General features: G+C 35.2%; 1 protein-coding gene across 2 annotated transcripts in view; it reads left to right on the forward strand.

Annotated features, from left to right (window-relative positions):
• ZMYM4 (zinc finger, MYM-type 4) overlaps nt 1-25,535 on the forward strand; it is a 195,148-nt gene that overhangs the window by 129,314 nt on the left and 40,299 nt on the right. For both annotated transcript variants that reach the window (XM_006886432.1, XM_006886433.1), the window contains 11 exons: nt 5,419-5,593; nt 5,704-5,916; nt 8,172-8,322; nt 8,799-8,914; nt 9,941-10,216; nt 10,387-10,537; nt 11,417-11,589; nt 12,382-12,532; nt 14,578-14,718; nt 15,052-15,089; nt 16,978-17,122. In XM_006886432.1, the coding sequence (XP_006886494.1) occupies nt 5,419-5,593; nt 5,704-5,916; nt 8,172-8,322; nt 8,799-8,914; nt 9,941-10,216; nt 10,387-10,537; nt 11,417-11,589; nt 12,382-12,532; nt 14,578-14,718; nt 15,052-15,089; nt 16,978-17,122 (1,730 nt within the window). The remainder of the gene's footprint in view (nt 1-5,418; nt 5,594-5,703; nt 5,917-8,171; nt 8,323-8,798; nt 8,915-9,940; nt 10,217-10,386; nt 10,538-11,416; nt 11,590-12,381; nt 12,533-14,577; nt 14,719-15,051; nt 15,090-16,977; nt 17,123-25,535) is intronic.

A 25,535-nucleotide genomic window follows, 5' to 3' on the forward strand; every position in this document is an offset into this window, starting at 1 on the left:
TATCATACATCGCTTTTAAATTATTCAGTCCCTCATCTGTTTCAGTGCAGTATACACAATTTATCCAGTTTTTCTCAGTCTTACTTCCACCCTGATATCAGTCCCATTTTACAGCAGTGGCACCATGCAATACTTGTCCTTTTGCGACTGAGATATTTCACTCAGCATAATGTCCTCCAGGCTCACCCATTTTGAATAATATTGCATGAGTTCCTTGTTTTTCAATGCAGCATAGTATTCCATTGTGTGAATATACCACAGCTTCTCTATCCATTCGTTTGTTGATGGGCACCTGGGTTGTTTCCAACTCCTTGCTATTGTGAACAAAGCCATGATAAACATGGGTGTGCATATATCTGCTTGGATGTCAGTTATGGTCTCTTTGGGATATATTTCCAGTAGTAGAATTGCTGGGTCAAATGGTATCTCTATTTGCAACTTTCTGAGAAAGCGCCATACCGCCTTCCACAGTGGTTGCACCATTTTACATTCCCACCAACAGTGAATAAGGGTTCCAATTTCTCCACAACCTAGCCAGCATTTGTTGCTTGCTGTTCTGTTAAATTTTGCTATTCTGACAGGGGTGAGATGATATCTCATAGTTGTTTTTCTAAGTCAGTTTTAAAGAGTAATTTTTATAGGGTTTTTTTTATTTCCTATTTTTCCATGAGATAATTTTGTGTAATAAATGTTTTCCTTCTGTATTTCACTCTTATTTTAAAGACCAGTAGTTTCTAAAATTTGACTGGCATTTCTTCTTTGATAATTATTGTTATGGTTACTACTTTTTTAAAATTTTATTTTATTTTCTTATTTTTGTGTGCATGTACCGTCAAATCAGTTCTGACTGGTACAGGAGGAGATTGCCCCTCCTTCCCCGGCAGAGCATCTGGTGGATTCGAACCCTGCGCCTCTGGGATTGTAGTTGCAGCTCCTTGCCACTAGACCACCAGAACTCCCCTTATGGTTACTACTTTTAAAAAATTATCATTATTTTTAAAGTGATCCTAGGGGACTCAAAGAACATTTTATTCTTGTTCACACATCTTAACTCTTTTCATGGAGTCTTCTCATGTTGCTTAAGCCTTTGGTTGCCTGCCGTAGCTTTTCTTTACACAAGTCATTTTTTATTCTTTTTGTCATATCTTCTCTTGATCTTATTTAGTTCAGTGGTTCTTTATATATTTATTTTTCTTCTCTTTTTTTATTCTTAACCATCTGTCTACTTTTCATGCATTATAAATTTGATCTTTTGAATCTGGTTGGGTCTTGAGTCTTAAGTGTTCAACCTTTCATTCACAATTCCTTTATCCTTTTATCCTTTCTGTTCTCAAGTACCCTCATCAGTCTGTATCTTCAGCTTTTTCCTTTTCCTTTCTCTGTTTATATTTCCCCCTTCTCTTTTCACTTTTCCTCCTACCATTTCAATCTTGATCTATGGATTGCTCATATTTTCCTTGTATTGTATTTCACCTCCTTAACTGAAGAGCAGTGGTGTCTCTCTGAAGACTAAGGTGCATCTGATACAGACCATGGTCTTTGCAATCACTTGTTATGCATCAGAGAGTTGGACAATGACTAGGGAGGATAGAAGGGGAATTGATGCCTTTGAGCTGTGGTGCTGGAAAAGAGTATTGAGGATACCATGGACTGCAAGGAAAACAAACAGATTCATCCTGGAGAGGGTTAAACCCTCTTGGAGGCAAGGATTCTGAGGCTTCATCTAACATACTTTGAACATATTGTAAGGAGGGCCTGGTCCTTGGAGAGAGACGTCATGCTTGGTAGGGTGGAGGGATAGCACAGGAGGGGAAGACCCTCTATGAGGTGGATTAATTCAGTGACTGGGGTAATTGGGATGGATGTAACAGAGACAGTGCGACTGGCACAGGGCAGAGCAGAGTTTAGGGCTGTTGTACATAGGGTCACTATGAATCATAAGTGACTTGACAGCACATAACAACAACATCTACTCTTGATTTCCTATCACTACCTTTCTTTCTCACACCCTGTCTCTCTTTTACAACCTCCTCCCATATTTGCATTGCCACTGCAATGATTGGGATGAACTGATAATAGATGAATGTAAAAAAAAAAGTTGTTTTGAATTGATTCCAGTTGATGGTAATCCCATGTTTATCGCAGAACTGTTATAAGTATGTTTCAGTGGCTGATTTTTCAGTAAGTAGATGTTCAGGCTTTACTTTCCAGGCTTCTCTGGGTTGACTTGAACAGTCAGCCTTTGACTAGAACCAGAAGCTTTAATAATTTTTACCACTCAGGAATTTAACTGATTATTATTGTTGTTATGTGTTGTTAAGTGGCCGGTGACCTGTGTACAGCAGCTCTGAACCCTGCCCTGGCCTGAACCAGTCTCACTAATTGCAACAAACCCCCATTGCCCCAGTTACTATATAAGTCCATTTCATCCAGGGTCTTCCTCTCCTGCGCTGTCCCTCCACCTTTCCAAGCATGATGTCCTTCTCCAAGGACCAGTCTCTCCTGGCCACGTTCCCAAAGTATGTGAGATGGAACTTCAAAATCCTAGCTTCCACGGAGACACTTGGTTTAACTCTCTCCAAGATAGACCTATTTGTTTTCTGAATTGGAATATACCTTAAATAAGATGAAATTAGATTCAAAGAAGTGAAAAGATTTTTCAATGTCATGTCATTAATTAGGTACATGTACTTTCTTCTCGGATAGTAAAGTAAGTTTAATTTGTATGTCAATCCTTAGAAGTGTTCCAATACAATTTGAATAAATGAAGATAGAAAAAAAATTATTTCCTATAGTTATTGCTATTATAATGGCCTGCAGAAGCATAATAGGTGTTCAGTGAAAATCTGTTTTAGCTATTTGAGGACCAGCTTTTTTTTAGTTTCTTTTAATCATTTGCTGGTCATTTCTTAGCATCTTTACATTCTGAGTATCTTTTGGCTAATCATTATTTAGTATTTGTTGTTCTGTGCCATCAGGTTGGAAACGACTCATAGGTAAACCACCTGTGGATTTTCAGCCACTGTAAATCACTTGAAGGAGATTGCCATGCTTCTCTGTGGAGCCACTGGAGGATTCAAACTAGTTACCTTTGCAACTCCTTACTACTAAGCCACCAGAGCTCCATATTTAATATTTCTTTAAATATTAATATTTCTTTAATAATTACTGTTTTATGTTATTGGTTTGGAATTGATTTACACCTGATGCTCCAGTGCGTTTTCAGAGACTGTAAATTACACAGCTGGAGGTTACTCATCTTTCTTCCACGGGGCAGCTTATGAATTGGAACTGCCTACCTTTAACCATTAGGCCACCAAAGCTCCTTAATAATAAGGTCCAGTTCTATATAAAAATACAGTCTGGGAAATGATTTTGTTAATATGGTTAGTAATTTAAGAATACTCAGATGTAACTTCCAGAATTATAATTTCTACATTTTCTATAATTTCTAAATTTCCCCCTTATTCTAAAACAAGGTGCAAAGAAATGAAACTCTTTTATTGTTGTGTGCCTTTGAGTTTGAACCAATTCATAGCTGACCCTACGAATATCCCTAGGTTTTCAGAGGCACTGATTGCCCCTTTTTCCTGTAGAACAGTTAGTGGATTTGAATGCGTGCCTTTAGGTTGGTAGTGTAACTGTGTACCATTCAGCCACCAGAGCTCCCTAATTGAACTATAAGCATTCTGAAATCAAGAATTACCTCCTTTTCTTTTTTTGAAATTAATTGGTTTGCATATGATAATTTATATTTCATTCATATACATTGTTGTTGTTTGTTTTCACCCCTTCCTTCTCTACCTCCTATATTCTGTGACCCGTGATTTCCCCTGTACCCCCTTACTCCTTTTCTCCTTTATTTGGATATCCATACACATCTTCCTGTTTACCCTTTTGTGTGTGTGTGTGTGTGTACCGTCAAATCGGATCTGACTGGTACAGAAGGTGATTATCCCTCCTTCCCCGGCAGAGCATCTGGTGGATTTGAACCGAGCGCCTCTGGGATTACAGTGCAGCTTCTTGCCACTAGGCCACCAGAGCTCCCCTTGTTTACCCTTTTATCTCTTTTTGATTAATATTGTTCCCTTTATTTAAAGCTATCCTTTATTTATCTCCTTAACTATGTAGAAAACAATTCGTTATATATGGAGTCAAAATAATAATTTCCTCTCTTTATATTTCTACAGTACTCATACCTTTTTCAAAATAGAACTGCTGTGCTTTTTCTTTTTTAATGCTTTTGCTGTGTTTATTTTTATATGCTTGTTTGCCTTGATAAACTGGGCTACTTGAGAGCATGGATGGCCCATATCTTAACTCAGGGTTTACCATTGCATAGCTCAGTCTTACTGCTTGATAAATAACCCTATAAATGGAATAAAAGAAAACCTAATAGAAAAAGAACTAGTGTAAAAGAAACAATAAATACAGGAAGCGGAGCTGTTTGTAGTTAACATAGATGATAGCATAGTATACTATTAGTTATTTCTCTTGATATTTTCCATTATGTTAACTATTATAATTTTTTGTTAATAGTTATATTTCATTAAAATGAATATATTAAGAATTTTTAAAGTATATTCTTTTATTTACTTATTATTATGGAAGAGTAAGAATAGCAATTCATTATATTAATATGTCCTTATGGGAATGATCTGTAGAAAGTTTCATCAAAGGATTTTTTCAAAAGTAGTTTTAAAAATGGTTTACAATTAATGTGTCTGAAAAACTGTTGAGTAGAAAGGCTGATTTGGAGTGGAATTGGGACAGAATGATGGGAAACCTTAATCATTAAGGTTTTACTCTTCATTGCCTTTGCTCAATGCCTGTAGATTAAAATGTAGATATTAAAAAGAAAATTAATTTTTAAATTTTATATAACAGTGCTACAATATTTATGTTGTTTAAAATTTACTTTTATTTTTTAAAGATAGTTTTATGAATTTCAAAAGTACTAACTGATTTTAAAGTTTATTATAAAATGTAGAAAATGCAGAGAACCTAGTGAAGAAAACTAGATACTTAACAGGTATGAGTGCTAATCATTTGGTGTATATTCTTTTAATCTTTGAAACATAATGTACAGATTCTCACAATAATAATAACAACAATCATTTGGTATATATTCTTTTAATCTTTGAAACATAATACACTTAATTCTCACAATAGTTCTATAAAGGAGGTGATTTTATAGTTCCATGTTAGAGAAAAGAACTTAAATATCAAAGCAATGTATCACTTTATTCTAGGTCAAATTGCTGGTAAGTTTCTCAACTGATTGCCAAAACTAGATTTATTAGTTTAATTTCAATGACAAAGCCCATTTTATACTAATTTACTGATGTTTTAGTTGGTTTTTTTGGGGGGGAAAGGAAATAATTACCTTGTGACTCATTGTATTTTTATCATTTTCAGAGACATTTTAAATCCAAAGGATGTGATCAATGCCCAGTTTGAAAATGCCACCACTAGTAAAGTATTTTGTAGTCGCTCATGTTTATCAACATATGAACTGAAAAGAAAACCTGTTGTTTCAATGAATACAAATAGTCTTTCAACCAAATGCAGCATGTGTCAAAAAAATGCTGTTGTAAGTTGCTTTTATATTTTTATTGGGTCGAGAAGTCTACTAATTGCTCAAATAACAGGTTTTTATGGTCTCTGAATATTGTTTGTATGTTTCTCTTTTTTAATTCCTAGATTCGACATGAGGTTAATTACCAAAATGTTGTACATAAGCTTTGCAGTGATGCTTGTTTCTCTAAGTTTCGCTCAGCTAACAACCTCACCATGAACTGTTGTGAGAACTGTGGGGGTTACTGTTACAGTGGCTCTGGTCAGTGCCACGTGCTTCAGATAGAGGGACAATCTAAGAAGTTTTGTAGTTCAGCGTGCATCACAGCATACAAGCAGGTACATAAACATATTAAAGCCTCATGTGTATTTTTATTTTGAGTGCAGGGAATCTAAATTTTTGTTGAAATTATTTTTTTAAAATATTAGAAAATGTAACAACTTAATATTTGCTTCCTATTAGTATTTATATATAAATAGTATTTTTCAAATACATATATACTAAATACTCTTATTGCATGCAGTTTCTCTCTTAAATGAAAAATTGAAATCATTGCCTGAAAATCTGCATTTCAAACCTAAGAACAAAACTTACATTTTTAATGTTATTCATATATTTGAAAAATATTTTGAAATGCAAGATATCTTAAAGGTGGAAAATAACTACATTGGTCACAACTGCTCACATTATCTAATATATTAAATAAAATTTTATTTGCATAAATTTATTTTTTGCTCTATAAGGTAAGGCCTAGATTGAATACTTAATTTCTCTCTCTCTCTCTCTGTGTGTGTGTGTGTGAGTGAGAGAGAGAGAATCTGGAAACGGAATGCCTATTCTTGAAATCAGATCCATATTTTGAAATCAGAGTTGGCCGGCTGAAGTTGTAAACCAGAAAATTAATAATCCTATAGATGCAAATTGTTATAGCTGAGGAATTTTTTTACTATTCTTCAAGAAAGAAGAAAAAGTAGATTTGAGTTTTTTAATATTTTGAGAATTGATGATGTTTGTAGAAAATGGACTAGATAAACTCTTTAAGACCTAATAGTTTGTGTAATTGTAATTCTTTTTCTTAGAATAATGAATATCAATGTAGCCCACCAAAACTATTTAATTAAATATTGCTCATTTAAATATTATTTTTAAATCTTTGCAGTGATTTTGAATGTTAAATGTTATATAGTGTTGCAATTTATGGTGTGTCTCTAGAGACTAAGGTGCATCTGATACAGGCCATGGTCTTTGCACCCTTGTTATGCATCAGAGAGTTGGACAATGACTGAGGAGGATAGAAGGAGAATCGACGCCTTTGAGCTGTGGTGCTGGAGAAGAGTATTGAGAGGGCCAGTTTTGACTCCTAGACTTTTCATTCAAATATACTTTTACCTCTAGGAAAGATGTTAAACTTCTTTAAGTCTCATTTTTCTGACCTGTAAATGAATATTATACCACCTGTATATCTCAGGTTTGTTTTCAGTATTATTTCAAGTAAGAATGAGAAAACACCTAGTATAGAACTAGAGGAATTATAGTCATTCCTGCTATGTTCATTTCTTCCTTACATTTAATCTAAAAAGCATTAGGTGTAATTTCTATTAGGGATGGCTACATGTTTACTGGAGGAACTAGATACAGAGATGCGTAATTATAGACACTATGGAAGTATGTATGGGATATAGAGGACGACAGAGGGAAAGGAGACATGGTTTGAAAGGTGGAGGCTCAGCAACAAAAAGGAAGTCTGTCCCTCCCCCGTCCGCCCCCCCCCCCAGCAAGATGCATGGAAAATGACTGCAGCAATAGACTCTGGTGTGTCAGAGATGATGAGGATCGCACAAGGTATGAGAGGGTTCGGATCCATTGTTCATAAAGTTGCTGTGAGTCATATTCAACAGCACATAACACCAACAAGGGAAAGACAGTTCTAATTGATGACAAGATGGAACTATCAGCAACATCTACACAGAAATAATGCTTGACCTGTCTTAAAAATTAAGATAATGTTTGTAGTTCTAGATAGGAAAGCAATGGAGCTTTGGTGGCCTAGTGGCAAGAAGCTACACTGCAATCCCAGAGGTGTACGGTTCGAATCCACCAGATGCTCTGCCGAGGAAGGAGGGACAATCTCCTCCTGTATCAGTCAGATCTGATTTGACGGTACACGCACACACACAAATAATAAAATAAAAAAAAAAATAAAAAAAAAAAAAAATAGATAGGAAAGCAAGTGGAAGTGGAATAGGAAATAATAGAGATATTTAAGGATGTCAGAATACACATGTGTCTTTTAATGAATAGCAAGTCTCATGACTATATTTTTTAAGATATTAGATCTTCTAGTAGATGTTGGCATACTTTATATATTATTGTGAATGTGTGCCAAAATAGTTGTTGTTGTTGTTGTTTGGTGCCGTCGAGTCATAGCGACCCTGTGAACGAACAGTCTTGAGTCATTTTTGTCAGACGTATTGATTACTGAGAATTTGTAATTATAAAATGTTAAAACCCACTAATTTAACATATTTCAGAACAATATTGATGTAAGCATTTAAAAGTTTTGCTATAAGTGAATGTTTTATTCTCTTAATAGAAATCAGCCAAAATTACACCGTGTGCACTTTGCAAATCATTGAGATCCTCAGCAGAAATGATTGAAAATACCAACAGCTTGGGGAAGACTGAACTTTTCTGTTCTGTTAATTGTTTATCTGCTTACAGAGTTAAAATTGTTACTTCTACAGGTAATACTGGTTTCATGAACTGTTTAATATAGTAATTGGAAAAATATGGTCATTACTTTATTTGTATAGTTATCCTTTTTAAAAGAAAATGCAAGTATTTCTGATTTTTGTTGTAAAATGTTACCTACTGCCTTAATTGCTTATTTTATGTTTACTCATATGGTTATTTTTCTCTTATTCATGTGGTTATTTATGCAGTCCTCTTTTACAAAAGTAATTTCGTATGGTTTCTTTACTGTGTATTATTTATTCGTACCTTAGTTTAAGATTCATATATTTGTAGTTTTAGGGTAGATTGTGAGGGAAAATAGAGGGGGGAAAAGATTTACTAATAACTTAGTTTTTGTCTATATGTATAGTTCATTTTAGGTTCCATTTCTATAACTTGATCCTTGAATTTTTGTATATTGTTCCGTATTTATTCTCATACATTTAGTACTTCTGTATTTAATGATCATTACTTTTAATTTGTTAAGGTGTACAAGTTCAGTGTAACAGTTGTAAAACATCAGCTGTCCCTCAGTATCACCTAGCCATGTCAGATGGAAGTATTCGTAATTTCTGCAGCTACAGTTGTGTGGTAGCTTTTCAGGTATGGCTTCAGTTTGCTTTTATTGCCAGTCATTGAGTCAGTTGCTGTAATAATGTGAACTTACTGAGGATTTAGTAATGCTTATTTGTCTAAATTTTAGGTCAGTCCTATTAAATTTGTATTCTGTGGCACATCTGTGCTTGGAGGCATGGCATTATTTTGTATGTCTGCCTTCTGTAAAATTAAATAGGATGGTGAGACTTTTCCTCCCACATACATTGAGCTGTTATTAAGAGGGACTGAGTTTTGGGAAGAGATACATACTTGAAGAACTGAGACTCAACAAAAGAGAAAAAGACCCTCAATTAGATCAGTAAACACAGTGACTGAAACTGTGGGTTTAATCACATGAAAATTGTGAAGATGATACAAGATCAGGCAGACTTTTGTTATTTGGTACATTGAGTCACTGTGAGTCAGAGCTGATTTCACAGCACGTAATAGGTGGTTTGAATTCACCAACCACTTCTTGGGAGAGAGATGGGGCATTCTGTTTCTATTAAGATTATGACCTAGGAAACCTTTTGGAATAGTTCAACTCTGTCTGATCAGTGTTGCTGTGAGTTAAAGATGACTCAGTGACACACAACATTATTACATAATTTGTCTACTAGATGGATATTGTTCATGAAGAACGTTATTTAACTGAGTAATTTTCCCCCCTACCCAATTCAACTCCTTCTGTCTTATTCTGAATTGTTCAGTTGTTCATAGATGTTTCTTTGAACTGCTTGGCATTTATAGACACTTACTACTTCCTTTCTGGAAGTTCTGGTGACCTGGTTAGTGGTAAAGAGTTGTACTGTTAACCCAAAGGCACGTGGTTTAAATTGACCAGGAGACCCCCAGGAAAAAGATAAGCAGTCTCCTCCCATGCAATTTACAGCCTCTGAAACCCACTTAAGGTTTCAAGGTCAATCATTTATGAGTCTTTTTAATAGTGAGTTTAAGTTTGAGATTTTTTTTTCTAATACTAACTTGTTTAAACTGATACTTAGATTTTTAAAAATTTATTTTTTTTTTCAGAACTTGTTCAACAAACCAGCAGGAATGAATTCTTCAGTAGTGCCCTTGTCTCAGGGCCAAGTAATTGTAAGCATTCCCACAGGTTCAACAGTGTCAGCAGGAGGAAGTACTACTTCTGCTGTTTCCCCCACCTCCATCAGTAGCTCTGCTGCAGCTGGTCTCCAGCGTCTTGCTGCTCAGTCTCAACATGCTGGATTTGCACGAAGTGTGGTGAAACTAAAGTGTCAACACTGTAATCGCCTTTTTGCCACAAAACCAGAACTTCTTGACTATAAGGTAAGTACAGGGTTATCACAAGAATTTGGTTTAAATTGGTCTTTTGTAAAATTATTTTAAATAACTTTATCTCTCGAAGTTTTATTATTTGTTTTGTAAGAAAGAGGGATAAAGATTTCTATAATGTAAACCAAACACTTAATTAGTTCGTACTGATTATTTCTTTGCAGGGTAAAATGTTTCAGTTCTGTGGCAAGAATTGTTCTGATGAGTATAAGAAAATAAATAATGTGATGGCAATGTGTGAATATTGTAAAATTGAAAAAATTGTAAAGGAAACTGTGCGATTCTCAGGTGCTGACAAGTCATTCTGTAGTGAAGGTAAAGACAGAAGAGTATTAAACCTATTGAGCATGTTGGCTATTATCAAAATAGATGATGTTTTAAGCTTTACCATTTATCTGTTTATCATTTATTTACTTTATCTTCTTTGGTTAATGCCACAACCTTTTTTGCTTTGATTATGCTTATAGTTTTCTGATTTAATTATTTATCTATAGAAATTAAAGAAAAAGATTATAAAAATATAGTGGAGAAGATTATTGCCATGTAAAAAATATTTGACATAATTAGGTTGAAAAGAATTCAAGGATCTCTCAACTGTTACATGTATTTCTTTTTTTTTTTTTTTTTTAAATTATTTTTGTGTGCGTGTACGGTCAAATCAGATCTGACTGGTACAGGAGGAGATTGTCCCTCCTTCCCTGGCAGAGCATCTGGTGGATTTGAACCGTACACGTATTTCTAAAGAAAATGTCTTAAATTATTATAGTATATTTAGATTATACTTTTATTGTTTTAGACCAATATTTTTTTTACTTATAAATGGTCTGAATATGCAAGTCATTATGGGGTAGATTGCCTTTTTTACTTAGATGAATATTTTATTTGTTTAGAGAGTTTTGTTTTTAAACATAAAAGATTAGTATCCTAGACTAATAATGGCTTTAAAAGTTTCTGACAGCAACACAAAAGAAGAAAGACATTTTACTTGTGATCTGGTGTGTAATAATATGTTTCATGGGGGGGGAGAAATCTTTTTCTTAATATATTTTATACACTTTAATATTACCTGTTCTACACTATCTACCTTAGCATTCATTGTTTAAAATGGTAATATAGAACCTCTAAAGCAGTCTCTTGATGTACGAATGTAGCTGTTTTTCCTTAATGATAAATTTCTCTTTTTTTTTTTTTTAGGTTGCAAATTACTTTATAAACATGACTTGGTAAAACGTTGGGGAAATCACTGTAAAATGTGCAGTTATTGTTTACAGACGTCTCCCAAATTGGTACAGAGTAATTTAGGGGGAAAGGTGGAAGATTTCTGTTGTGAAGAGTGTATGTCCAAATACACAGTTTTGTTCTATCAGGTAAAAATTATTCACGTTCTTGGTATTATCAAGTTAAGCTATAAATGATGCCCCTGTTCATATTTTTTCATGTCTCATTAAGGGCAGTTCAATTATTACAACTTTTAAATAGTAAGTGTATTCCTCTTTAGCAATTAAAACAAGATTTAGAAGACTTTAATGTTTTTAATGTTTTATGCCTTTTGGGTTTTTGGGTTTGTTTTTTTTTGTCTTTTTTTCATTTCCTGTAAGAATATACAGCAGAATTAACATTTTTATTTTATTGAAGAATTAACATGTCTACAATTGTAATTTTATCAATATGTTATTTACTAAAATTTGTTTTCTGATTCATTTGGAAAATATAAAGTATTAGTTTTACCCTTTTTTAAAAAATTGCTTTTATTGGCTGCTTTAGATCTGGTATTGGGGTTTATAAATAGATGGGCTCTGGTAGTATATGTAGCCTGCAGGGATTTGTTCTGCTAACCTGAAGGTGGCACCATTCACCAGCAGCTCCTCAAGATAAAGATGAGCTGTTTTCTCCCATGTGATTTGCAGCCTCTGAAAACTAGCTGGAGAATCAGCTATGAGTGGATTCTAACTCCACAGCAGATAATTGATAATGTAAGACATTTAAAAAAATCTTTAAGATTAAATTAATGATTGCGATGTAAATATTTTTAACATTATAGGATAGCCAGCTCTTCTTTTTGTGATACAGGATAGTTTCCTGATTGGTTATATATGTCCTGTTTTTGTTTTTTTTTTTCTCTCAAACCACAGATAATTTGTCTTCTTTTTCATTCTCAGATGGGCAAATGTGATGGTTGTAAGCGACAGGGTAAACTCAGTGAGTCTTTGAAATGGCGAGGAGAAATGAAGCATTTTTGTAACTTGCTTTGTATCTTAATGTTTTGTAACCAACAAAGTATATGTGACCTGCCTTCACAAAACAATACAGGTAAAATTAAATGAATGAGGTCGTTGGTAAATATAAGGAATTAACTACTGTTCTCATGTTGTTTAGGAGCTATAAACAATTATAAATAATTTACAAAGTGGACTAAGGGAGGAATATAAGCTTCAAAGAATTAATTAAAAACCCTTTTTGTAAACTTTCATTAAAATTTTAAAAAATGTAATGAATCATAAATTTTGCTCAAGTAACATTAAATTTTAAATTCTCCTTTTGTTTTATATAATGCTTTAGGTTAAAGCTGCATAGACATAAAATCTTTTCATTTTCTTAGAGAATGAAATAAAGTTTCTAAGTACTTTATAGCAGTAAATTTCTTTTTTTGTAATTTGATATATACATATTAACTGTCTTAAGAAAAGTCATTTGAAACTACTTAAAGGACATAGAACCTAAATTATCTAAACTTACAAATGTACAATTTGCATAATTAAGATTATTTCAATTTAGAAAATTTTTGGTTAAATATGATTTGCAATATGGTACCATTCCAATAATTAAAATGGTTGAAATACATCCTTTTTTTATTTTATTTTTTTAAATACATCCTTTTTATAAACAGAAGCAAGATGATAGTAAAAGCTTTCTTCATACACTTAGAAATAAATGCTAGTTAACTCTATTCTGAAATCTTAATTAATATTGTACCTTTAGGGTTTGAGGATTTTTTTTTTTTTACATCTTTGTTGTAATTTTAAGCATTATATTTTTCTACAAAGAGAGAATACATAAGAGGGAGCTCTGGTTTTATAATACTTAAGGAGTTGTACTGCTACCTAAATTAAAAATGGTTTCTCTCTGGAGGCTTAAATCTACCAGCAGCTCCTCAGGAGAAAGATAGACAATCTGTGGTACAATTTACAGCCTCAGGAACCTTGCTAGAGGATCGCTTGTGAGCCGGTTCTGACTTGATAGCAATGAGTACATTAATTAAATAATAAAAGGCAAATGTCCAGTTAATTTTTTTTAACTGTATTAAGCATTTATTTTACTTTTTTGCACAGTAATAAGCCTAGCTTAGTTTCTACGCCTTGCTTTGCAGTGATGTTTATGTAAAAGTAAATCATACCCTATCGAGTTACAATGGTCATTTTTTGAAATGTAGATATGAAAGCTATACACTTAATCCACAAAAATGTGCCAGTTTTTTTAATTCTGTAATTAAATTATCACACAAAGAAACATTTCATTCCAAGGAGGTGTTCTCACCCTCAACTATTTCTGTACCATAATTCCTCTCTCAGGTCGTATAGGGATATAGTAGAAGAACACGGAAAAAAATTAGCTTGCTGACATATTCCCATGTTTTAACTTTAAAATGCAAAATCACTTAATTCATACAGTACATTAATTACCAAGCCCAGGGGTTGCTATGAGTCGTCTAGAACTCAGTGGCACTTAACAACAGTAACAACAACAAAATAGAGCTACATTGGCCTAGTGGACAGAAAGTTATGCTACCAAGCCCAAGGTGGGTGATTTTAATCTGCGGCCCTCAGGTCTGGTTCAAATTGAGTTTTCTCAAACATTCTTCTAAGTAGTATAGCACTGGTCTGTGCATTGCTGTGCAGAAGCAACTCGTGGTTGCTGTGATGCTAAGCGCTGTAACACTGATGTGCCAGATGTGATAATGGTTACCAAGGTGGACAGTGTTTGGTGGACCTTCCTGATTTAAAACAAGCCTGAAAGCAAGAGTGCATCCACTTCCGAAATAGCTTGCCTCCAGAAACACTATGAACAGTGCTCAGGTTTTTTGTTCATAGGGTCGCTACAAGTCGTCTACGACGGCACTTAACAACAACAACATTAATTACTCAGTAGCGTCCCACCAACTGAGAAGTTTTCTTACCTGGTTTCTTCTCTACATTTAGTAGGTTTAAAACAACATCCAGTTAATCTTGAATTGATTATTTACATCATTAGAAATCATCATAAAAATACTGTTAGCCCTGTTGAAATAGTGGTTTTTTTATATATGAATGTATATGGTAAATACATGAGGTTTTCTTATTTTTGTTTGTTTTAATCAGCAAGTATTTCCATGGTGCAAGCTGCTTCAGCAGGGCCCCCATCTCTAAGAAAAGATTCAACTCCAGTTATAGCTAATGTAGTATCATTGGCAAGTGCGCCTGCTGCCCAACCCACAGTGAATCCTAACAGCGTCTTACAAGGTATAGCTGGATTTGAAAGCATCTGTCTAGATATTTTGAGGCAAAAATAGTAGTTCTGTACTATCATCTGTGATCATTTTCACGGGTATGGCACATTTCTGTTAGGAATGGAGGCTCTCTATGGGCTGTTAGGATCTAAAATAATGTTTTTCATATTCAGCTCTTTCTCATACTATATTTTAGACTTGATAGTTTCATCTGTTGTGTTAATTTAGGGTAACACATGCTTTTATAATCACTTTGTATATTTTAATTGACAAAAAAAATCAGCATTTAATGCTGATATTTAAATAATTATACACTATCCTAAATCTGTTTTGCAATTTTTATCAGGTGCAGTTCCAACAGTAACAGCAAAAATCATTGGTGATGTAAGTTTTATTATTTTTCCTGTATTACCACTAAACTTATTTTCAACTTGTATGCACTGTGAATATGCTTGGTCTAATTTGCGATCTCCATTCTTTATGGACAGGACCCTACTGGCTCAGTAGTTAAGTATCTGGTTACCAGTTAAAAGAGTAGGTGTTTGAAGTTACCAATGGCTTCATAGAAAGATGGGATAATCTGTGTCTGTGAAAATTATAGTGTTTGAAACTTTGTGGGGCACTCTTGTCATTCTGGGTTATTTTGAATCAGAATCAATTCTACAGCACTGAAGTGACTTTTAGTTTTGTTTTATTCTTTCTTGAAGGTGCCTGTATGGCAAAAATGGTTTGCACTACTAACCTAAAGGCTGGTGGTTCAAACACATCCAGTGGCACTGTGTAAGAAAGACCTGGCAATTTACTTTTGTAAAGATTATAGCCAGATAACCTTGATGAGCAATTATACTGTGTAATGCATGTGATTGCCATGCGTCAAAATCACTTTAGCTGCAATGAGTTTGTTCTTTATCTGCTATCCTTAGGTAGCATAAACAGTTAGGGACTTGATTATTAATTGAAAGGTTGGCAGTTCATATCCACCTCGAGGTATCTTGAAAGAAAGGCCAGGCAACCTGATTCCAGGAGGTCACAGCCTTAAATCTTAGAGTATGCGTCTCCTCTACACATGGGAATTACATGAGTAGGAACTAACTCAGTGTCATCTAGTTTGGTGTTGGGTTTTGTTTGCTGTAGTGGAAAGATGTTGAAAACCTCCTTAGTACATAAAAGAAATACTGTTAGTATGCCAACTTTGTTCAACAATAGAGTTTTCTAGTTCTTTAATGAGGTATTTTATGTACTTTATTTTTTTTAATATTTGCTGTGCTTATGTAGTTATTATGTGCCTTAAATAGTTTATTATATGGTATTAAAGTAAATTGTACATATTTCAGCATAAGAGATCTTTTGGAGGAATTATAATTGGATTGTAAAAAAAAATTCAAATATAGCTAGCGTTCTCCTTTTGAAGAATAGCTTTTAAATGACCATTCCACAATTTTAGTCAGTATTTTTGCTTTCTCTTAAGAAGATAAATAAAATAAATAAAACATTCTGATTAAAATAATGTGATTTCTAAAGTTTTTCTTGGTTTTTGAGATAACTTCCATATTATTATTCAAGTTACTTAAATGGTCATAATGACTCAAAGTAATTCTTGGTTATCTTGAAACTAGCCCTTCTAAAACGTCAGTCATTCAAGAATTAACAGTTCTCATTTTAAACTCTACCACCATTGTTATTAATCAGCAATATTTTACAATAGTAATTGTCTATTTCTTATTAGAAAAGTTAGTATTTAGATACCAGTATACTCTTTTAATTGGGGTGGAGCTCCCTGATTAAAACAAGCTTGGAAGCAGGAGTGGCATCCACTTCCAAAATAGCTTGCCTCCGGAAACTCTATAAACTTGGAGAAACAGTGAAAGTTATACAAGTGTTCAGGTCTTTTCTTTAATTGGGTCACTCTGAGTCATCTATGACTCGACAGCACGTAACAACAACATACTCTTTTACTGCTGTTAATTATTTTAGGGCTTTATCATAAGTTTTAACTGTTAACCTACTATGTCTTGCAATTCTAACATGATTTTAACTAAAAATTTTTTTCATATTATTAATGATGTTGTTGTATGCTGTTGAGATTGAAACCAACCCATAATTGACCCTCCAGTGGGTTTTCAGAGGCAGTATGTCACACAGGAGGAGATTGCCCATCCTTCTGCCCATGGAGCATTTGGTGGATTCAAACTGCATGCTTTTAGGATTGCAGCACAGCTTCTTACCATGAGATTTAGAGAATTTCTTTGGTTTCTGATTGAATTTTTACTAGGCAAGTACACAAACAGATGCCCTAAAACTACCACCTTGTCAACCTCCACGGCTTTTGAAGAACAAAGCATTATTGTGCAAACCTATTACACAGACTAAAGCTACGTCTTGTAAACCACATACTCAAAACAAAGAAAGCCAGACAGGTATGTTCATTGAGCTTTCTTTATATTTTAGCCAGTTTATAAAGAAAGGAATGTGGGAATCTGCTTAAGTTAATAGACCATCTGTTAACTTACCTAGGTGTATGTCTTTAGTTGCTTTTATATATTATCCAAGTTTTATAGCACAGTACTCCTTTGAGTTAAATATTTTCCACCTATAAAGTTTATACTGAAGTATTGTGGAATAAGCATGAGTTTTGGAATTATGTAGAGTTGGCTTTAAATCTAAATTCTGCCTGTTGTTTGTTGTGTAATAATAGAAAAGTTAAACTTTTTAATGAATCTGTTTTGTCTGCTATATTGAAATTAAAATTTCTGTCCCAACAGTAGTTGAAAAATTGTATTAATTCTCTGTATAAGTGTCTGTTAAATAATGCACACTCAGTATTATGTTATCCTTTATTTAAAATTCAACCACTCACCTTTTAAATTTTATCTGTTATAATAAGCTTTCACACTTATTAACTAGTTGATCCTCACAGTACTGTACTTCAAGAATCAAATATGATTTATATCTCTTTTTTAAATAAAGTTTTTATTTTATATTGGCTTATATATCTTCATTGTTTTTGAACATCACAACTAGTGGAATAGTATGACCTTTGGATTATAGGATTATATATCCATAGAGTAGTACATTGGTGATAATTGAGATTGCATCTAAGTTTTTACTTCCAGAGGCCATACTATCTACTTAATTAGCTTCCTCATGCTTGAGTTTCTTCAGTAGTAAGAATTTTTTCAAAGATATTCTAAATTATAGTCCCAATAATGTTTTATTTTGACAGAAAATTTGTATTTAGTATCTTAAAGTTTTTGACAAATATTTGATCACTTTTTCATTAGAAATAATTCTGCAAAGTTGGATTGGATCAGAATCTTGTCCTTTTTCTTCAGTTAATTGACCCCTATCCACTGACATCAGGTTAAATCCAATTCATAGTGACTTTGTGCTCCCTTGGTGTTTCCAAGGCTGTCAATCTTTAGGAAGTACATTGTCTCATCTTTCTCCATAGAGCAGCTTGTAAATTCAAATCACTAACCTCCCACTGCCTGCTAGTGGAATACTTAACCCACAGTGCCACTAATACTCCTTTTTTCCCCTGTTGGTGAAATATGCTTCAATATGCATTATTCAGTTTCTTTGAAAAATATTGAAATGGTTCACGGCTGTATATTTTGACATTTTCATGGAATCAGGATTTTTATAATTTGTTTTTTAATTGATATTCTTTATTTGAAGAAACATTATCATTCTACTTAAGTGTGATTTCATTTAGTTGTGTGAATATATGCTTATTATGATTCTTTTGCAGTACTTGTTAAATCTGACATATAAGCCCTCACAGAGAATCTTTTACCTGCTTTTTGTTTCCTGAATCATACTTCTCTATTTCTTTATATGTTTCATAAATTTTTTTGCTGTTGAAAATTAGACATTGTAGACAGTATATTCTTTCTGGGACTTGTTTTTGTTAATTTATTTGTGACTTTGACTAGGTTATTATAGTGACATCCACTTATTGTCTTTTATGTATATGGATAATATCATTCACCACATTGTACTGCAGGATAGAACTTGAAATTGTCTTTTTAACTATGAACACAACACCATTCTTCCTCTGTTTTTCATTTGAAACATAGTATACCATGTCATTGTCTGATTTAAAGTGGCCAAAGCCAATCCATTGCATCTCATTCATGCCTAGAAAGTGGATGTTCATTTGCTCCATTTCATTTGTCACTTCTAGTTTTCCAAAATTCATACTTCCTACGTTCCATGTTCCAACTACTAAAATATGTTTAAAGCCAGAAACCTGTTAGTACAAATATTATTTAAATATACACACCGACATCTAAAGTGGAGGAAGAGGAGGAGGGAAGTGAAGATTTTATGAAATTTTGCAGTCCGAAATGGACCAAATATGCGGTCAAGATACATTAATGATAATTGGTGACTAGAAAATGAAAGCTGGAAACAAAATGAAAGGACAGTCAGAAAGTCATCACAGACTTGGTGAAAGAAATGAGGCTGAAAGAGAATGATCAGATTTTCTGTATTCAGTGATTTATTCATTACAAATACCTTTTTTTTTAAAAAAAACCAAACACTAATAACAACTTTACATATGAACATCAACTGATGGACTGCCTAAGAATCAGACTGATTATATATGTGGAAGGAATTATTGGAGAAGCTCAATATCAGCACTCAGAACTAGGCCAAGTATCAACTATGGAACTCAACATCAATTATTTAAGTACACGTTCAGCTTGAGAATGAAGAAGGTGATAGCATGTCCACAAGAACCAAACTGTGATCTTGAGTCGTATCTGAATTAATAAATCCTCTTAAGTATAGATTTGAAGCGTTGAAGACTAACAATCAAAGATCAGGTATGTTGTGGAATGATATCATCTATGAAGAGAGCAAAAGTTCACTACAAAGAAAAAAGAGAAATTAAAAACCAAAGTAGAAGTCAGAAAAAAACCCTGAAAATTGCACTAGAGCATCCAGAGGCTAAAACGAAAAGAAGATATTTGAAGTAAAGGAGCTGCGCAGAAGATATTAAAGGGCAGTTTGAGAAGACAAACCAAAGTATTATAATGGAGTATCCAGAGACCTAAAATTAGAGGGACAAAAGGGAAGAACTTGCTCAGTATTTCTTGGACTTGAAAGAACTGAAAAACAAATTCAGGCCCCAAGTTGCAATATTAAAGGATATGCTAATGGGCAAAATCTTGAATGATGGAAACATCAAAAGTGAACTCAGTCCCACCAGGACAAATACTGTATAAGACCATTATTGTATAATAAGTGAGTATAAGGATCTGAGGGCGGGGCGGGGGGTGGTGGAAGCAGAGGGATGAGGATGTGCAGGTGGAGAGGGGTATTAATCATGGAGTTGTACAATTTGATGGGTGAGGGAAATTGGAAGAATCTGTTGTGGAAAACAATGTGTTTGAATTTTATAAATTAGTATTTTTTAAAAAGCAGCAGAGGGAAGTGATACATAGAATCACTGTACCAAAACAAACTGGGTGACACTGAAATTTCTCAGGAAATACCATTGATCAGCACCAATATTAAGGAAGGAAAAAGTTCAAGCTCTAATGAAGACATTGGTGAAAATTAGGACATAGTAATTGACAGGATACCAGTTGACATATTTCAAATACAGATGCAGCCTTGGACATGCTCCCCATACTATGCCAAGAAATTTTCAGGACAGCTGCCTGGCCAGCCAACTAGTTGTTACGTGCCATTGAGTTGAGTACGACTCATAGTGACCCTGTGAACAAGGGATTTGAACCCTCTTCTATCCTGTGCCATCCTCATGCTTCCTGACACAAGAGCCCATTGTGGCAGTCATTGTATCAGTCCTCCTGATCGAGGGTCTCCCTCTGTTTTGCCAATCTTCCAACCTTCCCAGCACCATGTCCTTCTCCTAAGGAATAGCCTTCTTGGCAACGTGCCCAAAGTGTGAGATGAAGCCTCATCATTCTTGCCTCCAAAGAGCACTCTGGCTGCACCCTCTCCAAGACATATCTGTTCATTCTCTTGGCCATCCATGGGATGTCAGTGCTCTTCTTCAGCACCACTGCTCAAATGCGTCAATTCTTTTTCTGTCATCCTTATTCATCGACCACTGGAAGATACCCATATTTGTTCCCATTCTCAAGAAAGGTAATCTAATAGAATGTGGAAATTATCCAACAATACCATTGCTGTCACATCCATGCAAAATACTACAAGAGATCAGTCAAACATGGCAAAACAGTACATAGAGAGCTGCCAGAAGTTCAATCTGTGTTTAGAAGAGGCCATGGCATCAGGGCTATCATTGCTGATATCAGATGGATTCTGGTTGAAGGCAAAGAATACCAGAAGGATGTCTATTTGTGCTTTATTGGCTATGCAAACAATTGACTATATGGATTATAGTAAATTATGGCAAACGTTGAGAAGAATGAGAATCCCAGACCTAGAAGCTGTTGTGCAAACAGAGCAAGAGAACATTGTTGTTGTTATTGTTGTTAAGTAGCAGCTCTGAACCTTGTTCTGTCCTGTGCCAACCTCATCAGCTCCAACATACCCACCCCCATTACCCCAGTTACTAAGTCAATCTATCACACCCAGGGTTTTCCTTTCTTGCACTGTCCCTTCCAAGCATGTGTCCCTCTCCAAGGACTAGTCCCTCATTGTAGCACGCCCATAGTATCAGGCAAAGCCTCAGAATCCTTCCCTTCATGGAGAAGTGTGGTTTTACCTTCTTCAGGATGAACCTGTTTGTTCTCCTAGCAGTCCATGGTATATTTAATACTCTTTCCAGCACCACAACTCAAAGGCCTCAATTCTTCTTCTATCATTCCTTATTGTCCAGCTTTCTGTTGGATAGCAAGTAATTGAAAAGACCATGGCCTGGACGAGGTACACCTTAGTCTCAGTCTGTATGCTGAGCAAATTATTTGAGAAGCTGGACTCTGAAAAAGAGTGAGGCATCATGATTAGAGGACCTTGGTATGTGGATTACCCAGCCTTGCTTGATGAAAGTAAGGTGGAAATGAAGTGCTTCTTCCTGCAAAAAATCAAACACTAGAGCTTTCAATGTGTATTTCATCTCAATGTCAACAAACAAAACTTCTCAATTTTAAATAATACAGTGTTCTTCTGCAGAGAGAACAGAGAGATTAGGGAAAGAAAAATTCAGTGACCCGTACTAAAAGCCCAGTATTATCTTTGCACAAGCCCAAACCAAAGATTTCATGCTACAGGGGGCAAAGAGAAGGTTCTTCTTGTTGATAGGTACCATCGAGTCAAGTATGACTTACAGCAACTTTATGAATAACAAATCTGAATCTTTTCCTAGCCTGTGCCAACCTCATAATCTCTGACACACTTGATCCCATTTACTCTGTCAGCCCACTTGATTGAGGGTCGTCTTCACTGTTCCCCTACCTTTTCAAGCATGATGTCCCTCTCCAACGGACAGTGTTTTCTAGCAACTTTCCCAAAGTATGTAAGATGAAGCTTCATTATCCTTACTTTGAAGGAGCACTCTGGCTGCACTTTCTCCAAGACGTACCTATTTGTTCTCTTGGAAATCCATGGGATATTTAGTATTATTTTCCAGCACCACAGTTCAAAGTTAACAGGGTTGTTTTTTTGTGGTGGTTTTTTTTTCTGTCCTCCTTATTCATTGTCCAGCGCTCAGCAGCATAGTAAATGACTGACATTACCATGATATGAATCAAGCGCATCTTAGTCTTCTGACCAACATTATTGCCCCTCTGTGATTTGGAGATGCCCCTGACTACAGACTTTCCCGGTATAATATGTCTCCTGATCTTGTGACTGCTGGTACTAAGGGTGTTGATTATGGATTCAAGTAAGGTGAAGTCGTTGACAGTTTGAATGTTTTCTCTGTTATCATAGATCTGTTGTTCATAGGGTTGCTATCAGTTGTACTCGACTCTGTGTCACCTGACAACAATCTCCTTTATTTGACATTAGACCTGCCTTTGTTATTGTTGTTGTTTTATGTACCATCGGTTAAGTGAGACTTACAGTGACCCCCAAGAAAACCAGATCTCAGCCCTTTCCTATCTATACTGTACCATTTTCATCATCTTTGACATACTTGAGCCCTTTGCTGCCATCACTGTCAGTCCATCTCGTCGCAGGTCTTTCTCTCTTTTGCTGACCCTTTAGTTTTTCAAGCATGATGTCTGTTTCTAATTAATAGTCCCTCCTAACAACATACCTGAAGTTGTGAGAAGTAGTTTTACAATCCTTGCCTCCAAAGAAGATTGAGTATTCTTTTGGCAGTCCATTAGACACGCAATACTATTCTTCAGCACCACAGCTCAAAGGCATCAATTATTTTTCTGTGATTCTTAATCATTTTCCAACTCTCAGATGCATGGCATACAATTAAAAAGACTGTAATCTGAATCATGAACACCTTAGTCTTCACACTAATATCATCCTTCCTCAGTTATTTGGAGAGATTCCTGACAGCTGACTTTCCCACATCTTTGATATTTTCCTCCAGGTACCAAGAGGGTTGAGTATGGATCCCAATAGGATGAAATTGTTAATAATTTCAATCTTTTAAAATAGAAATCTTGATTTGTATGTGTTGTTTATATTGTCTAGTCAACTGCAACTCATAGTGGCCCTGTCCACAATAGCTCTGAATGACTTCTGTCCTATCCAACCTCACTGTCTCCATCACATCAGGTACTGGGTCAGTCCATCTTATCCATGGTCTTCTATGCTGTCCCTCTACCCTTCCAAGCATGATATCCTTCTCCAAGGACTGATCCCTCCTGGCAGCATGTGCACAATATGTGAGACAGAGCTTCAAAGTCCCTGCCTCCAAGGATCAACCTGATTGCATCCCTCTCTAGGTGGGACTTGTTTGCTCTCTTGGTATACTTAGTACGCTCCTCTAGCACCAGAACTCAAAGGCATCAATTTTTCTTCTTTCATTCTTGTTCATTGTCTAGCTCTCTGATGTGTTGCAAGTAATTGTGAAGACCATGGCCTGGAACGTGCCCACATTAGTCTCTAGACTTACATTGTTGCTCTTTAGCACTCTGGGGATATCCTTACTGCAGATTTTCCTAATCCAATTCAATTTTTTATTTCCTGACTGCTGGTTCCAAGAGTGTGGATTGTGGGGCCAAGTAAGTTGAAATTGTTAACATTCTCAGTCTCTTCTTCATCTGTCATGGTGCTATCAATTTATCTGTTGTTGAGAATCTTTGTTTTCTTGATGTGAGCTTCAATACATATTGATGACTGCAGTTCTTGACCTTCTGCAGCAAATGCTTTGTTCTCCCCAATTTTGGCAAGCAATGTTGTATCATCTGCATAACACAAGTTGTTGATGAGCCTTGGTCCAGTCCTGAAGCCTCATTCAGCCTCCTGAATGATCTGTTCTACCTATAGATTGTGTATCTTATAAAAGGTACTTAGAATGAATAATTCCTTGATTGTACAAAATTCTTTTGTCTCTCACCAAGTCCATATTTTCCATCCACTGATTCTTCCTTGTTCCCAATTTCTTTAGGCTTCACCAGTTGTAAGCTGATTGTAGGTCATTTTGTTGTTTAGTTGTTTTTGCTTAGCCATCTGATCCAATTAAGTCCAAGCAGGATAATTATTTATGCCATACTTTGGGGTTTGTTCTGACCCAAGGAAGACACTTCTTAGCACTTTTCCTGGTTCTCCTAATTTATATGGTCTATAGGAAGCACCTAATAACATGCCCAAAGCATATGAGACAGTTTCTCCATCTTTGCCTTCACGCAACACCCTGGTTTCACTTTCTCTAATACAGACCTATTCTCTTCAAATTCGTTGGGATATTCACTACTTTTTTCCCAACACCGCAACTCAAAGGCAGTGATGCTTCTTCTGTCATCTTACTCATTGTCCAACTTTCAGATGCATAACAAGTAATTGATAAATTGGATCTGGTGCATCTGAAATTTTAAAATGACATCATTGTTGTTTAGGTCACTGTGAGCTGCAGCGAGCTCGATGGCACATAACAATAACAAATAGGGAGCTTTGGTGGCCTGGTGGTTAAGGAATTGTGCTGTCAACCGAAGGGAAGACAGTTCTAATCCACCATCTGCTACATATGAGAAAAATGATAAGCAGTCTCTTCTCATAGGATTTACAGCCTCTGAAAACGCATTGGTGGTCAACTTTTCATCATTTCCAACCCAGCAGCATGTATCAGCAACAACCAGGCTTAGCATATTAATAAGTGACATCCTACTGTTTCTTAGAAATAATTCAAAACTTCACATTTTATCATCCCTTTAGGACTACGCAATGAGGGTTGCAGAGTGGATTATATTTGGGGGTAGGGGGTGGGGTTTGGGGAGGTGCGGGGGGGATTGTGTACCAATGAGGGAGTTTTGCTTTTCAAGGAGAGGAGCAAACGGGGCGGGGGGTGGGGGGGGGAAAAGGGGGAAACAAGAAAGGAATGGAATTCCAAAATCTCTGTAGATGTTCATTGAAATGAAAAATAAACTAAATTAATAAAAATTGAAAAGCAAAAAAAAAAAATCTGGGGAGAAAATGTAGCAGTCTGTGTTTTTCACGATTTATAGCTTTGGAAACCCTATGGGAAGTTCTACTCTTGACTTATGTGTTAATTCTAAGTTGAAATTTATGCCACAACAACCTTTATACTGCTCAATAACTGTATTCTTATTCCTGTCAGCACACTGTTTTCCATACTCTTCTCAGATATCTTTTCCAGTTCTTTCTATGCATCTTTTCAAATTACAGATATTCTTCATTCATTTTATTCGAACATCATTGGAATTTGTGTTACTCATTAGTGCTTTACTCTTTGTTACTGCTACTGCA

Source organism: Elephantulus edwardii, unplaced genomic scaffold (assembly GCF_000299155.1).
Source record: "Elephantulus edwardii isolate Elephantulus edwardi_28Jun2011 unplaced genomic scaffold, EleEdw1.0 scaffold00049, whole genome shotgun sequence".
Lineage (NCBI taxonomy): Eukaryota > Metazoa > Chordata > Mammalia > Macroscelidea > Macroscelididae > Elephantulus > Elephantulus edwardii.